Genomic DNA, 17,979 nt, shown 5'->3' with positions numbered 1-17,979 from the left:
CATTATGTCTAGCTGATTTTAATAACATCATTGTTTTATACAATTTTTATCCTGTTGATCTTTTCTCCACATACATGCGTGCATTCAAGCACAAATCCATGAATGTTATAACTGAAGTGTGTAGAAACAAAAAAGATTATATTTTTATTATTCCTTTACATTAAAATAATGCAAACTCAAAACAGTGGTAGTACACTGATTTAATTACTAAGAGATGCTAGAGATAGTGTTTACTGGAGGCAAAAAAGTTCTCAAAGATTAAGCAGTTGTGTAGGTTCCAAATAAGTAACAGAGCACACATTTCGCTAACATAAGACATGGCTTAATTTCATTAACTGTGGTCTAATATGTTGTGCATCCCACTCTTGGTAAACCACAGCGGCATTTATTGGCTATTGCTTCAAAGCACTACTGTTTTTCATCCATTTTCATTGACCAAATGTGTCATAGCAGCATTAACTGAAGTCTGGAAAATAGTTCTCAAGGCTTTTGTTTTAATGAAAAATTTAACATGTAGTGCACTTGCTGATATAATCAAGTCAGTGGAATTTTCAAAAATCTTAATGTTTTTTGAGTATGAAGCAATAATGTTTTACGAAGTTGCTTTTAAAAGGCTCTCATTGAAGTAAAGTGCAGATGGATCAGAAGGGTCTGCTTGTTACAGCAATCAGCAGTGATCATGATATACTATTACAATCACCCTATAAAATACCCTGTATTAAAAAAAATGGAAAAGAGAGTTGTGTTAGGAGGGGAAGCATCCATATATGTTATGCCTGTAAGAGATCTGTAGCCTCTTATGTCCTGAAATTGTTTCTCCAGCTGTCTTGATGAACATTCGTTTTCAGTCTGCAGACTTCTGTAGCTTTGACTTAGCTTTCATTTCAACTTTGTTTAAAGTAATTATGGCTATGGTGACTAGAGAGAGATTTAATTATGATGTTTCCCAGACTCCTGTTCTAACAGAACTAAACAATTTATGAAATGCTTCCACTTCTTTCCACTTTTTTTTTTTTTTGAGAGGGTAATACAGGCAGGCCCACTTCTCTCATCTCAGCTACTGCTGTCCTGCCTGCCATCTTCTAGCACAGGCATGTCCAGCTTCGAACAGGTAGTGATCTATTTTTTCCGGCCAAAAGTGCCGGTTATCTACCACCATGAAAATGAAGTTTCAAATTAGTTTCAAATTAGATTTTAACCCACTAAATTTGGGTTCCACCGCCCGCCCCCATTTATAATGCACCTTCTGTCATTTAGTAAAGGTAAAGGTTCCCTTGCTCGAAAGCCAGTTGAATCCGACTCTAGGGTTGCGGTGCTCATCTCCGTTTCAAAGCCGAAGAGCCAGCGCTGTCCGTGGTCATGTGGCCGGCATGACTAAACACCAAGACACACGAAACGCTGTTACCTTCCCACCGAAGTGGTACCTATTTATCTACTTGCAATTTCTTGCTTTTGAACTGCTAGGTTGGCAGGAGTCTGTGATTTACTGGTAAGCAAAATAAGCAAAAACAAAACAGAGAGACGAAGATCCAGAAAGAACTGCAAACATTTTTTATTTTATTTTATACCAGGAGACCAAGTGGGGCTGGTGATCTACCTCTGACCCCTCCGCGATCTACTGGTAGATCGCGATCTACCTGTTGGACATACCTGTTCTAGCACTTTGTGTCCTTGCTGAATTGTCTGGCTTGTTCAGCATATAGGGCTGGGGACAGCCTTCTCTCTGTCGCTTCTTCACTTGTGTTCTCTTTAATGAGCTCAGGTCTAAATTACACAGACATTGGGATTCCATGTTCATATCTTGTGATCTGTACTTTTTTTAAAAAGCCACGGTGATGGAGACTTTGGATCAGTGATAAAGCTCTGTGAACAAAAATTCAACCCCGGCCATTTCCTTCAGAGCTTGGGTGAGGAATTAAAGACAAATGCCATGGGGAGAAAAGTTAATACACCATGCCCCCACCTTATAAAATACACTCTTTAAAAAAATAGAAAAGGAAAAGAGAAGTTGTGGGAAAAGGAGAAGCATGGATCCTGTGCTATAGTTTGACCCTAAACTTTTGTAAAACTGGCGTGTCTGACTTCATCCTCTCTGTTGAAGAACATGCATTATCTCCTACTTTCCATTGGGTTAATATTCCTTTTGAATGGCTACTAAGAAGATTTCAGTGGTAATTTCCATCTTTCAATGTTAGGTGGTTATAGTCATTTCTCCCTCCTCCTCTACCAAACATTTTTGTTGTTGCCTACCAAATAATATCATTTTTTGACCTTCACTGGGCCCTCCCCAAACTCTGCCACTGTGTTTGGTGCATAATTTTCCTGCATATATCTTGTAGTGATGAAATATGATCTCTGTTCAGCTTAGAGAGTGTCTAGTATATTCTGTTTGTGCACCGTGCTGCAAATGAGAAAAACATTAAATAGATGTTGAGAGTGTGTTAAGGCACTGTTGCAGACTTAACCTTAAGTACACCGGGGAAGATCCTTCCCAAATTACTTGTTCCTTTTTTAGTTGCACTTCTAATCAAGCTATATCAAAATATGCAAAACAACAATCTTAAAAAATCAGAAACCTTTGTTTTTAACAATAATTTTCATAAGAAACCGAATGTACAAATGATAAAGCAGCACAAAATGTGTATGAAATCTCCAAACATAATTGTGTTAAATGCAAGCTAGATTCACAGAGAGGGCAAAGAGGAATAGATTTAGGCTTTGAAAAGTTATAAAGAGGGATGGATAAAAGTGAGATTTTAATTACATAATGGATGTTATTTTGATGGATGAACCATAGAACTAAGTGGTGGGTAAAATTCCTGTACAGAAATTAAAACCCCTAGCTGTGATCACAGTACACATCATTTCATCTGAACCCAGTTCAAGAGGACTACTCATGCTGAGTACATTTTCAGAATGGCTTCCTGTGCAATAGACATGAATACCAGAAGTTTGACTGGAATACCAGAAAGCTGGCCAATGTTTAGCAGGCTTACTTCCTATCTGCATTCCTATATAGAAGCCCTCTTTCCATTACTGTGGCCATACCCACCACAGCTGTTTGCCAGTCTTTGTGTAGCCATGTCATAAGCAAAGCCAAGGGGGTGGGGCGGGAGGGCTGGATGGCCAATTGGTCTTGGCCTATATTTAGAAACTTTTCTGTTTATTTGTTTTTAGTATTTCATAAGCTTTGCAACTTGTTTTTATGTGTATCACATGTTGTCATTTTTTGTTCTAATTAAGGCTAGTAGCCCCGAAAGCTGGTAGTGGCTTCAGCAATTTGTTTGTGCATATCTGGCAAAATCTGTCATTACTTTTTTGGGGGTAGGGAAAACAGGAAAGCTTAATGTCAATAGGTGCCTTCCTTTGGAGCTTCTTTGAATTCAACCCATAGTTATGCAGACTCAGTATCCCCCTAGCTTTACCACCTAGGTATTGCTGAGAGTGATGCCTGTTGACACCGCCAGTCTGGTCCACATGCTTTGAGAATGCACCCAAATTGCTTGTTTCTGGCAAGATTTTATATCTTGGATTAATCTTATATTATCTACCCAATTGTGCCTCACAGCTAATAATTAATCCTAGGCTATATATAACCTGGCCCCACTGGTGGACCTCCTGATGGCACTGGTATTTCTGGCCACTGTGTGATATAGAGTGTTGGACTGGATGGGCCTTTGGCCTGATCCAACATTGGCATCTCTTATGTTCTTATGTTCTTAATCTCTATTGGTACTTCCCAAACATCAAGTGTTATTAATCAAATGGCAACCTTGGCTGCCAAGCTAATTATCTTATAGCACTGGAAATCTCATATTCCTGTCTCTGTGGATGATTGGATCAATGATATATCAGATCTCTGTAAAAAGGAGAGAATGCATACCATAGATGAGAAGCTCCTGAGGTCTTCATTCCATCTGACAAGATTTCTTGTATCTCTTTGAGCAGTGATGCCTCACCTTCTCCACTCCTTTCTTAGCTGGATCCGTATTACTGCCTCTCACCTCTACCACACCCATTGTCACACTCCCTTTTAAGTCTCTGCTCTTAGCTGCCTGTGTTCATGCAACTCTTACTTTTCTTGCCTGTGTTCGTGCAACGCTACATCAACACTTGCTGATGGGCTGTGGTGGGCAAGAGGGTGGATAGTAGGGATTATGTGTTGTTATATTTATTATCCTATGTGGGACAACAATTAAAAAAACTTAATGAGAAAAATTTCTTCACCCCAAAATCAAAACTATTGAGTTGGCTAAGAAAGTAGTAGTGGGTTAGCCTTAGCATATCTGACCTGTTCACAAGACCATACTGCCACATGGTTCTTCAGTGAGCTGATTACAAAAATATTCATGTCATACAATTCTGTATTTGTACTGAAGACAATGCGAAATGCCGGCCTGGATGAATCACAAGCCGGAATTAAGATTGCCGGGGAAAACATCAACAACTTCAGATATGCAGACAATACCACTCTAATGGTGGAAAGTGGTCCTAAAGAGGCTCTTGCTAAGGGTGAAAGAGGAAAGAAAGTTGGCTTGAAACTCAACATAAAAAAAAACCTAAGATCATGGCATCCGGCCCCATCACTACTGCAGACGGTGACTGCAGCCATGGAATTAAAAGATGCCTGTTCCTTTGGAGGAAAGCTGTGGCAAACATAGATAGCATAATGAAAAGGAGAGACATCACCCTGCCAACAAAAGTCCGCATGGTCAAAGCAATGGTATTCCAATTAGTAATGTATGGCTGTGAGAGTTGGACCATAAGGAAGGTTCAGCGCCAAAGAATAGATGCTTTCGAACTATGGTGCTGGAGAAGAGTCTTGAGAGTCCCTTGGACTGCAAGAAGATCAAATCAATCAATCCTAAAAGAAATCAACCCTGACTGTTCTCTGGAAGGCCAGATGCTGAAGCTGAAGCTCAAATACTTTGGCCACCAAATGAGAAGGGAGCATTCACTGGAGAAGACCCTGATGCTGGGAAAGACTGAAGGTAACAGAAGAAGGGGGTGACAAAGGATGAGATGGTTAGACAGTGCTATTGATGCAACAAACATGAAATTAAGCAAACTCTGGAGCACGATGGAAGACAGGAGGGCATGTCATGATGTGGTCCATGGGGTCGTGAAGAGTCGGACTCGACTGTGCGACTGAACAACAACAGTAACAACAACTGAAGACAATATATTGACATTTGTTCGGTATATTATTAGGAATATGTTTACCTGTGATTATTTTATTAGGATATTTAAAATGTAGTGTGAAAATTGAATGTAGGTATTCAACAAACAACTGTAGGAAACATGTTACTGGTGAATTCTAGAAATTTTTAAAATTATTTTAATGGCACTTTAGAAAAGATAGTATGGAATATCATGTTAAGGAACATTTTTCATTTGGATCCTTTGAAGGCATGGAGGCAGATTTCCTCTCACTTTCCTTCCCCCAGTAGGTACCTTGTAAACCCTGAAAGGCTGATGCTGAAGTGAAGGTTGCAGGAATCAGACAGGTTAAACTGCTGGAGGAGGAGGGGAGTCAGGCAGAATCATAGCCTTTCTGCTAGTGGAAGAAACTCAGCAGAGCAAGTTTTCTGCTAGTACAAGGTGGAGGGAACAAATTCACCCATTTCCCCACTCTTCATTGCAGCCTTCGTGCTACGTGGCATTTTATCCATGTGAGCCTGACATCCTTCAGCACTGGCTTTTCAGGGGTCACAGGGGGCTGCTGAAAGAAAGTAGAGGATCATCTCTCTCTGCAAGCTCCTTGAGTTTATGGTTTGTAGGATTCACCTTCCTTTAAATGGCAGGGAAGAAATGTAACTATAATGGAAGATTTTTGGAACAATGGCAGCCACTTCTTCAGTACTAGAATAGGGCAATACCAAATGAATCCATACGTCAAGAGGTGTTGGCTTTGATCTGACTTGAGACTGATTATGGGTATCTACAACTGACTTTCTAATTTTTGTTTTGTTTTTTTAATATTATAACCCTGCTCCAAGAGAATTTTTTAGATTTGTAATACCATTTCTTATGTGATATTAGAACCATGGTGAAATCTTGTGTGCATACCCACATGGAGTTATAATATATGCAAAATACGTACCAGTGTATTTCCTGCTTCCTCCTCCTGCCTCAGCTAACTGGTGGTGGGAGGTGCCACCAAATGCAGCCAACGTATGGCAACCCCAAAGGGTTTTCAAGGCAAGAGACATTCAGAGGTGGTTTTCCACTGCCCGCATCTGAGTAGTGACCCTGGACTTCCTTGTACTCTTCCATCCAAATCCTAACCATCCAAATCTGATGAGATTATGTTAGCCTGGGCCTTCCTGGTTTGGTCTCAGCTAACTGAGCCCCCTGAAATTCTGATTCTGGGGGGCAACAGATACTCAGTGATAACATACAGGCCAAATGGGGTATGCAGTGAGACATAAATTTGGTGAAAATTGCCTTCCCCTCTTCTGCAAATGGAAATTTATTTCATCTGAGGAACTGCATGGTTGGCTATCCCCCACTATGTGCTAGAGACTCCAGAGCCATGTCCTGTCAGGAATTATCAGTGCTGGCATGTCAGTCGCTGTGTAATGAGCTACATTATGTCATCTGTTGCTATGTTCCTCTACTTCTGCATAACAATCAAGGAACAGTAAGCTATGAAGTAGCCCACTATCTCCTTCTGTTGTTTTATGGAGATGGAAAGGTGTAGCAGTCTCATGGCCTTGGGGAAGGGATGTTGGACCCTGGAGTTTTCTTCACTTGGCTGCCTTGTCTTAAAAGGATAGACTGGCAGTATTTCACAGGTTGAGGAGCTACATATTGACTCAGCTGCCTATCTTTAAAAAGTGCCCTTAATTTTTGGCCTGGGAGGCTGGAAATTTTTAGGTCACTTTGTAATTGCCAGATTCATGCATGAATTCAAAATTGTGAAAATCTGCATAATCATGTTATACCAATTTGAATCTTACAGTAGAAATCTCTCTTAATTCGTTGTCAGGTTCATGCATACCTCCAAATATTTGCTTTATGCTGTCCTCTTTTCGGCAGCTTAAATAAAATGTATGAGCCTCTCAAATTAGTCAGTTGATTGCACAGAGCAGAAAAGAGAAAATATTATGTAATTATGGCAAATGTGGCAAAATATAGTATAACTAATAAGAGGTTTCACAATATACTTATTTTAACTGATCCAGTGATTGGTGCCTCTGAAAGCCAATACAAATAATGGCAACATCTGTCAAAAACCAACCGCTAGCATGAAACCCTTTTAACATTTTGCACATAATAAACTATTTTATATATAAACTACCTTATTGTTTATATTACAAACTAAAAAATATTTCGTCTTTTTCCAGTATTCTAACAAAAACTTTAATAAGGTAGACATTGCATTAAAAAATGACACAATCCAGCAGTTATTTCGTAAGGCCAGCATAATCATAAATTTGCCATCCATGCTTTTCCAAAAATACTAACCCATATTGTTCTCTCTGGACCTGTTGCAGGGATGATTAATCCAGCTGCTGAGGTCTCCCTTTATGCGTTTGATGGAACACTTGGCTTGCTAGGCTACAGCTGTGTGTTTATGTGCAGTGCACACCTGCAGGGCCTGACAAATAGCTGTAGTATGCACGGTATACAAAATTACCCTGGCAGTACTGCAAATAAGGAAGTTTCTGTTTTTGAAGTCCATATGTGTGAGAGCCTGAGATGCCAGCTGGGGTATTTATGTTGCATTGCACAGATGTAAAACTGCCAACTGATTTTTATACCAAATAAAGGCTAATCTTTTTATACATACTGGGTGTCAGAGTTATGAAGTGGTGCGTAAGAATGTTCTCACGACTTAAGCGTCTTTTAAAATAAAAGCTGTCATTTAAAAATGCTTTTAAGAATGTGTGAGAAGAAAAATAGGGACAAAAATAGACTCTCGTTGTTTACATAGATACTATAAGAAAGTGTCTCAAATGGCTTATTATTAATGATGTATAGTTATTAGGTGCAAATAATGATAAGGATTTGATTTATTGTATGCATATCCAGTATATTATGGAAGCTTTTTCCTGTAGGTCACTTCTTCTCTGTGTTGAATCCATTTTATGAGCTCTGAAATGTGAAAGCCAAATGTGTATTGCTACTTAACTTGAAAGCTTTGCCTTCCTGTTTTCAGGAATATAATTTGTAACAGACTGAAATGTACAACCAGACGGACACTGCAAATGTTTGGCATTATTTTCAAAAATCAGACTTATTAAATATGCTTTATTTTTCAGAGAGCAAGATCCGGATTTTTTTTTTTTTTGAATGAGCGCATAAAACAAATGTGTGTAAAAGCAGTAAAGATGAAGTTTAGCTTCTGTAAATGTTAGCAGCCAAATTCCTGTAGACATACAATGGGTTTCCATAGTGTTAAGTAAATGTGTGGTGGGGGGGGGGGGGGGGGGGAAACTGGCCTTTTAAAATGCAATTGTTTCAGTACTGAATTGTAGCGGAGTACAAAATGCTACTGATTACACTGTGAGAGTTAACAGCTGCGGGGGAGGGGCAGCAGGGACCCCAGCAGAAAGGCAAGGTCCAGAACAGTGTTCCCTCTAAGCTGAGTTAGTGTGAGCTAGCTCACAGTTTTGTAGCCTCCAGCTCACACATTTTTGTCTTAGCTCAGGAAGGACGGCTCCATAGCAAACTAATTTATGCAGTAGCCAAATCACCTGCTCACAACTTTAATGCCAGTAGCTCACAAAGTAGAATTTTTGCTCACAGGACTCCACAGCTTAGTAGGAACATTGGTCCAGAATCCAGCGAGTTCTAGTGAACTGATCATAACTCCAGGAAAGAAGGTCCTGGATCATAACTCCAGGAAAGAAGGTGAGAATTTACAACAGAAAACCAAAACCAAATGGAGTCATGGCTGCAGTCAGGTAGCCCATCCAGGAGAGGCAGAGTAGACTATAAAGATTAGCACAAGGCTTAGGGAAAGGAAGGCTGGAGAGCAGGAAAAAGCGTTTCAACGTACTAGATACATTCCTCAAACACCGTGGCCAGAGCCAGAACCAGACATTTGGCAAACATGTGATTCCTAACCTTACATTGCTTCTGATATATAAAGTGCGGAAGGGGTGAGTCTCAAACCTCCCCCCGCTTGCTATTTCTTGTTTAAATTCCCTCCCCCAGCTGCTGCACTCTTGGGGAGTCAAGCTGCAGAGGGGGCATGGCAGATGGGTAAAGAGAGCCAGTTTGGTGTCATGGTTAGGAGTGAGGACTAATCTGTGAGAACCGGGTTTGATTCTCCACTCTTCCACATGCAGCTGCTGGTGTGACCTTGGGTCAGTCACAAGTTCTTTCAGAGCTGTTCTCTCACGAGCAGTTCTCGAAAGAGCTCTGTCAGCCCCACCTACATCACTGGGTGTCTGTTGTGGGAAGGGAAAGGAGATTGTAAGCTGCTCTGAGACTCCTTCAGGTAGTAAAGGGTGGGGTATAAATCCAATCTCCTCCTCCTCCTCCTCCTCTTCTTCTCCCCCCCCCACTTCCTACTTTGTGTATCAGATGCAAATATAGATTTGGAAATTTCATGTTGGCTGGCTGAAAGTCTGGTTCCATTCTATCTAGGAAGGAAACAAAATGAAATAAGGTGTTGTGTACCAGAGTCCAGATATAAGTCACTGTCTTTAGCCAGACTTGAGCTGTGTTTTACAGATGACTTACAATTACTTATATTCTGCACATGATAAGGACAATATTATGTTCCTAAAGGCATAGGTTTGTGATCGTAAAATGAGAGAGAAAGCCATCATTAGAATGAAAATTTATTAGATTTCAGAGATTGTGGCCATGTTTACGGGAGCTGTAGTCAATACGTAAAGGCAGGCACCAGGCTTAGGTGAGCATTTGTAGTTGAAAACTAGGCTGCTGTTATATTGATAAAGCACTTATACTCTTACACTGTGAGCAAGAACTCCAACGTAATTCCACACTCTCATGGAAGTGAAGACTACTCCTTTAGATGAAATTGTTTCCTAGTGAAATGGAAAGGGACAGTTTATCTTCATGGAGTCTCTGCAGAGCTAAATAAGGAACTTCTAGAGTTTAAGCCTGGGAACTGATACTCTCCCCTTTTCCTATGGAGTCCATGTTCATGCTCCTAGAAGATGAGAAAAATCATATTCCTGTTTTCTTATTGTTTGCATATTGAGGTGTGGGATTGGAAGGAAATAATCATATGCTATGCATCATAGGGCATTGTAAGTGCTTAGAGAGTAAAATGTGAAGTCAAGGTATTTTCAAAGTTACTGATGACATTGCTTTTTCTTGACAGATGAAATCTTGCAATTTTCTAACTTCATTCCCTGTTTACTTAAGGTTCCTATTGCCCCCTATTCTTTTTTTAAAAAACAGGACATTTGGACCTCCTGTGAGAGGTTGTGCTACAAAGATGGCCAGTTTAGTTAGTGTCAGCTTCAACACTCTTAAAAAGGTTTTAACTTCAAACAGTACAGCCACCACTGCAGGTTACATGTATACAGTTGGAAATGTGTAGTTCTTGGCTTATGCACAGATGTCTTTCAATAAAGCTGGCCAGTAATTTCTTCAAATTGCTTGGTTTATCAGCAGCACATGTCATCAATCCTAGAGTGCTTGCTGAAGTCAGGCCTCAGAATTCTTCGCTTACAGACACAGCTGCAAACAGGTGAACAGGCAGAAAGTAATTTGTGCAGCTTGGTGGCTGTCAGACAAAAGACAGACAATCTGTGTTTTAAACAGATTGCAGGCCTTATATGAGCCAGACAAAAGGGATTTCTACAACTGCAAATAATTCCAAGGTTGACATATTTTCCTTTCTGCTATTAGGTGATTTGTTAAAATTGGAAACAATGAATATAATAAATCTACGCAGAAACTGGTGATAAGATGAAAGGGGGGGGGAAAGGAGATCACTAAAGAAGTTTACATACTTTTTTTGAAAAGGATACAACTAGTGTTCATATGGTTTTTTTTCTTGCCAAGTCAAGAAGTGGATCTTTGTAATTTACAAAACCACTTACACGCATATGTCTTATTGTGGCAAAAATTTCAGATTATTAGAATAAATTATTAATAAGTGGGTTACTACATCTTTACATAAAATATTTTATTAAATCTGTATCATAGGGAAATTTTCTTTTTAAAAAATCTGGAGAATGCGGAAGTCACTACTCGTCAGCAAGAAAACACTTATATGAATGCCAGTTGTAGTCTTTTCAACAAAAAGCAAATTGGGAAGGCAGAATTCCTTCAGTTGAAAAAAAGGGGGGGGATTTGCTTAACTTTTGAACTTTATCATTCAAGTAGCATTTCTTCTGGTAGTTCACATTGCCAGATGAATATTGTATGCCCATGGGTATGATAGGGTGCTGTGTGTGACCCATGCCCAAATACTTGCATTGCATAAATTCACAGAGAAGGTGAGATCACCATCTAATAAAGAATGGTTTCAATTTGTCTTGGTGAATCAAGTGGATACCGTATTTAGAGGGGAAAATGCACTCATGCAGGTTGCTGTCTGCAGTCCAAACTGCTGATCAGAGAGTCTTTATACACATTGGTAATGTGCTGTGCAACATAAGCTGAAATATATTCCACAAGGGAGGAAAACGGAATAGTTTACATACGCTGTTCCTAAGTGCAATGAATATAAAACTCCATTACTCACTTTAAGCAGGTGCTTTTTATATGAGGCTTTAAAGAAATATAAAACTGCTGGTGAAATGATTGGTTTGTATAGGCACGACTTAACTTCCAGTGCTCTGACTAGATAAAGAGGCTAAAAAGACTCCCAAAAACATTTATTTAATGCTTTTGGGGGATTAAAGGTTCATATCTTTTTGGCAGGAGAAGTTGCCATTTTGGGCAGTAAGGGAAAAATTAGCCCACACTCTACTGTCCTAAACTTCTACCTCGCACAGCAGGTGTGGCAATCTGGGTTCTGACAGGGATAAATAGAATCATTTGACATTAATTTCTAATTGTAATTTCAGTGCCTCCTTAAATTCTGTAGTCTGATCTGAAGCCACCAGACCTTAATAAGGAAAGTTCCACTTTCCTTCTACCACTGGTCTCTTATTTCTAGTGCCACTACTGGGGGGAAGTCAAATTTGTAGGATAAACTGTCCCTTGAAAAAGTGTGTGTGTAATTAAAATTTTCTCAAGACTGTTCACCCTTTTCATTTACATTGATTGCTTTGTACTTAAGGCATGTCCTCTCCATGCCCTCCTTGGCATAGGCCAAAAGGGGAAAGTCTTGAGTTGCAGAAAGACCACAAAACTACTCTTTTGGGCTATCTCCTAGAGGAGCCAGGAGGGCATAGGCCACTTGACAGTTTTACAATCAATTCACTTGTGCCTGTTAAGAATAGTTATACTAGCCAATATTAATATTTCCTTTTTATAAGTTGCTGATATAACATTTTAAATTTAAATTACATTTAAAAGCAATAAATAAAATTTAAAAGCTGTAAATAGTATTTTGCTAAACTGTTGAGCTTATGAGAAATTGTACTTTCTGTGCCTAAACAAGGATTTCTCCTAATTGTTTAGGGTTCTTCCCCACCTGCCTATCCTAAAAAATATTGAAGTAGCAATGAAAATTGATCAGATCGTTTTTCTCTTTCCTAACCACAAAAACCCTGATAAATAAAAACGGAAATGTGCCAGTAGTGCTGACCAAAGTAGAGGTCCTTTAGGCACTGTAGCTATGTTGAAGTACATGGTTTCATGCTGACTTTCTACAGTAGGTGTGGTTCTCTTGAAAAAGAAGTTGTTCTCATCTTTCAACATCTTGCCCCATAGATTTTAATTCCAGATGGCCATGAGACTTTATAGTGGAAAGAAACTCATTCATCTCTTTCATTTGTCAAATAGTGATCAGTGCATGCCCCCACTAACTTTGGGTTGCATAAAGCTACTACTGCACTAAAAAGTTTTGAAAAGTATTGTCTGAATAGAATGTGAAATAATAATAACTTTTAAGAACTGTTATTAGAGCTGTTGACCAGGTGGCATTCTAACATGAATTTATGTAACAAGCACTGCGTAAGTGCAAGTATGCTAATCTACTTCAGTGTCTATGAGGTGTGTAAGCATTTAGCAAGTATCATTGTTGTCATTTGGCATCTGTAGCATGCAAATGGAAAAGGAACATAAAGCCCTTAGGAAATCTCTTTATTGTGTGCTTATTCAGAAAAAACAGTTCTTTTTTGTGGCTGCAGGCTGGTCATGTGCATAACTTAAATTGTGTGGTCATTCCCTTTGGAGCTTCACAGAAACTGCTGGGTTCCATTCATTAGAATATTTGACAGGCTTCTCTTGTTTCTAGAGTTCATTTTATTTATTGATTTACTCTGCATTTCTTCCTATTGGGGACCCAAAGCAGCTGACATCATTCCCCACTCCTCCATTTTATCCTTGCAACACCCCTGTGGGTAAGGTTAAGCTGAGGGCTGGTGTGGTGTAGTCAGGGGTCATTTCGTAGAAAAAGAGCTAGGGGAACTCATTAGCATAACTCATTAGCATATGCCACACCCCCTGACATCACCGGAAGTGTGTCATAAGGCCACACCCCCTCTATGAAACCTTTAAAAAAAGAGCTGTGAACCACTAAACAGATATGCCCCAGTTCTTATCAGCAAAGGGTAACCCATGAGTGGAGTATGGAGAAACCACCAACAGCTTTTCCTAGCAAGGTGCCTGCTCCTTTAACAGCTGCAGGAACCCAAGCGGTGAGATGTGAAGAAACGGCTCTCCTGAATTCCTGCCGGTCAGTCATGAGGCAGCCAGAAGCAGGGGGCGGGGCTTCGTCATGTGCCCCGCCCCCCGTACCTCACCTGGGGGAACTGCATTCCCCCGCGTTCCCCCCCGAAATGACCTCTGGGTGTAGTGGTTAGAGTGTTGGACTAGGACCTGAGATGACTCGGTTCAAATCTCTCACTCAACCATGGAACCCCACCGGGTAATATCGGCCCTGTTGCAATCTCTCAGCCTAACCTACCCTCACAAAGTTGTTGTTGTGAGGATTAAGTGGAGAAAACAGAAATGATGTGAAAATGATGTTCTGGGTCCCCAATCAGAGAGAAAAGTGGGATATGAATTAAAAATAAAATAAATAATAAGAGAGAGTGTCTGGTCCAAGATCACACAGCAAGCTTCTGTGGCAGAGCAGGGATTTGAGCCAGGGTCTCTCAGTTCCTAGTCTTTTATAATGATCCCTGTAGAAGGAGTTGGCCTTTACAGAAATAGATCCGTTATACTCACTTTAGCTGTGTGGGTTTTCATTGGACTTTGTAGCAATCTCATACGAGCTACCTTGGCAGCCCTTCCTGGTGCATAAGGGCAACATAGAAATTTATTAACTAAATATGGAAAATCTGCATATTATCTGAAATAAGGGACACAGTCCCCATACGTAGTATCATATTCTGGTCAGTAAGATCTAGCGGTCAGAGTGTCAGACTAGGACCTGGGAGAAACACAGGTTTGAAATTTCTCAAGTGTGGCCCTCATTTGTGGATATCTAAATCTGCAGATCAGGACCACAATGATGCTAAACAGATGTTTCTGCAAACTTGGAAGACCCCTTAGGGTTGCAGAAAATCTGACATCTTAAAAATACATTGGTCCTTGCTGGAGGCGGCAGAGCCTGGGAGCCATGCTGGGTCCGGCAGTGGTGGAGGCCGGGAGCTGTGCTTGGCACAGTGGTGGCAGAGACTGGGAGCCGCAGCAGGCCCAGCAAGAAAAGGGGTGGGTGGGATTTCTCCCCGCAAGTCTCACAGGCCCATACTTGTCTTCTCTGTTTACCAACTGATATTTATCAGCTTAACAAGGAAGTCCCCCAAGTTTTCAGAAATCCTGACCCTATCTTTGTACAGGCCCATTCTTGCCTTTGTGATATGCACTTGGATCTGAAGTTTAGTAGTAAACAAGTGGAGACCCGCAAGAAACTTGCGGAATGGTTATCCTGTTCCTCACACCTTTGCTTCCTCCTGTCTCCCTCTACCTCTCTCACGCTCTTTCTCCCTTCTGCCCCCCCTTTTTTTCTTTTTCTCCTCCAGCTATGGCATTATACTGATCTGTAGTTCCTTCCCTCCTCCAATCCCACCCTCCCCAGGCTCCACCCCACAAATGTCCAGGAATTTCCCAACCTGGAGTTGGCAACACAATTTCCTTCCCACCCAACAGCCAACCTACCTTTATCTGCCTCTCTGTCTGCAACTTTCCATCTCCACACCCCTCCCCCGCAGCCTCTACCTAGGAAAATTACTGTTTTTCTCCACAGTGGGGACCAAAACAGCTTACATTATTCTCTCCTACTTTTAATCTGCACAACAACCCAGCTTTCATAGGGTGGCTGCTGATGAACAGTAGCAAGCAGCTGGGCCTACTTGAGTCATGCAAATCAGGTGGTATCAAGTCACCCAGAGGGTGCTGCCGAGGGATGCCAGCCTCCAGGTGGGACCTGGGGATCCCCTGTAATTCCTGCTCATTTCCAGACTACAGAGATAACTTCCCATGGAGAAAATGGATGCTTTGGAGGGTGGACTCTGTGACATTGTACCCCACTGAGGTCCCTGTCCTCCCCAGGCTCCTCCCGCAAATCTCCAGGAGTTTCCCAGCCTGGACCTGGCAACCTTATCCAGAATCCCCTGTCGGTGGCCGGGGGGGAACCTGGCAACCCTAAAGTGCTGGCAGGCCCAGGCTTGGCAACCTCTAAGTGGGGCCTGAAGGAAAAACCCCCCCCCCAGACTTACAACTGAACTCAAGGCAGCAGAGATCTGTCTCCCTGGAGAAAATGACTGCTTTGGAAGGTGGACTCTGTGGCATTATACCCAGCTGAGACCTCTCCCTTCCCCAATCCCACCTCAAAACCTCTAGGGACTCCCCAGGCCAGGCCCCAAGGCTCCCTCCCTCCCTGAAAGGCCAACAGAGGCCTTGAAAGGGCCCTCCCCCCCCCGAACGTTCTAACCTCTCTCTCACAGTTGATGCCTGGAGTTAGATCCCTGCTGCAGAGGCCATTTCAAAAGCTTTTTTGGGGAATTCAGCCATCCCTGGAGAGATTTCCTTACTTTTTCGATTTTTGTGCAAATACAGGAAGTGTACTAAGCAAATAGAAGCAGGTTCTCAGGCCCACGGAGCTGCCTTTTCCTCAGACTAAGGATCCGCACGGCGCCCTCTGTTGGCTATTAGAATATATGATGGTCTTGCTTTCTTTTGTAGAAGGAGCTTTCATCCCAAAGATTACTGAAGCATCTCCTAGCACAAATGCAATGCAGAAAGCTCAGTTTCAAGCTTGATTAAATTGTGTTTTGAATTCTGTATATGTAAGGCAGGGCGGGGGGGGGGAGCTGAAAGTTGAGTCAAATCTGTCTCTATTGCATCTACTTTTTCTTACAGGTGCACCAAATAATTTTTACAGTGGTAGTACAGCCAAGTGAAATGTGGGTGGGTGTTCAATGAGCTTTCCTGTGCAACTGTGCCAAAGCTCTGCGTTCCTGACCTGTTACATCCCCCACTGTTACAGTTCTAGGTCCCTCTTCAGAAAAGGCTGCCAACGAATGCAGAGTTGTGCCAAACTGTGGGGTAGCTTCCTTTTTAAGGCGTACAAATGGAGGCAGAGAAGAGACCACCAAACCTATTTCCACTTTTGACCTAAGGCAAAATTTGGACTTTGGTTTCTATAAAAAGATGGCAAGTGCAGTTACCTGCTGTGCAACTCAGCTGTATATATTGGATTTTTATTTTGCTACTGAATTGAATAGTTTTTAAGCGTAACATAAGAACTTTGTTTTGCTCATTTTAACATGCTAAAATTACAGGATGACATGTAAGAGAAGCATACCATGTCTGGAGTGTAAAATAAAAGCAAAGTTGAATATATGTGTAATGTTTCACTTTGTGTTTTCACGTTTATCTTCATTTGCGGAGAGCAGATTTGCACAGATACTGTTTACTTATCTATTAAAATATTCCTATAAAGAGATTAATTCCAGAGTATAAAAGATCAGTATCACAACAAATATATCGTAAGACTATCTAAAGAGGATAATTAAAGTATAATTAAATTTAAATGGTTCGGTGAAAGAAAATAAAAAATATTTAAATTCAGCAGGCTAGTACATTTGCAGTTTTCTTTTATTAGGTGTGAAATCTAAGAATCCCCTGCCAACTCTTGAGGGCTCAATCCAGAATGTTGAATTGAAGTACTGCAGCACATCATTGGTCAAATGTGCCTCTGGGACCATGGGATCAATAAAAATTTGTGCCAAAGCCCCAGGTATGTGCAGCTGGACCATGTAAAAGTTTATGGCCTGTGTAGGAGAATTGGCCTTGCTTTTTACAAGGAGAGTTACTGAAACAAGAATTTACTCATTGTTCCTATGAATAAGAGGTGTATTTTATTATTTTTGTTTTGTTTTGTTTTTAGAAACAAGCCACGATGATGTAGCATAGCATCATCAATCGTGAAAATAAGAAACTCTATTAAAGCATTTTGGTTATTACAAGGCTTAAGGTTTGAAACCAGTGCAGCTTAAAATCAAGAGCTTCTTAGTTACATCTACTTTCACATTGCTACATCTACTTTCACAGTAATCTGGTATAACAACTGACTGCAATATCATAATAAAGGCTAAGCTTTAATTTAAAAGTCTGAACTGGTTTCTAGCTATCCCTGAGACATATATATATATTAGGCACGCTTTGAAGTGATTTAGTCACACCTAACGTTTTACATACTAACGCAATAAAATAGTGTTTGTCTTTGAGCAATAGAATGCTCCTGTTATTGGATGTTTCTGTTGTTGTTAAAATATATTAAAATATAGGCCTTGAAACCCTTATCTCATAATGCAAATTGAATTGTGTTGAAGATAGATACCACTATCTGTAGAAGCTCTGGAATAGAGTAATAGAGAAAAAATTGGTAAATCTACTGTTGGATAAAACTTCTTTTTGGATACA

At 40.7% G+C, this 17,979-nt stretch overlaps 1 protein-coding gene across 1 annotated transcript in view; it reads left to right on the top strand.

Annotated features, from left to right (window-relative positions):
• Positions 1-17,979, top strand: part of VPS13B (vacuolar protein sorting 13 homolog B (yeast)) — a 512,836-nt gene that overhangs the window by 125,561 nt on the left and 369,296 nt on the right. The window contains exon 18 of the mRNA XM_015405853.1: positions 17,159-17,293. Within this exon, the coding sequence (XP_015261339.1) occupies positions 17,159-17,293 (135 nt within the window). The remainder of the gene's footprint in view (positions 1-17,158; positions 17,294-17,979) is intronic.

This window comes from Gekko japonicus, unplaced genomic scaffold (genome assembly GCF_001447785.1).
Source record: "Gekko japonicus isolate JY-2015 unplaced genomic scaffold, Gekko_japonicus_V1.1 scaffold232, whole genome shotgun sequence".
Taxonomy (NCBI): domain Eukaryota; kingdom Metazoa; phylum Chordata; class Lepidosauria; order Squamata; family Gekkonidae; genus Gekko; species Gekko japonicus.
This window is presented reverse-complemented; position numbering and strand designations above follow the sequence as displayed.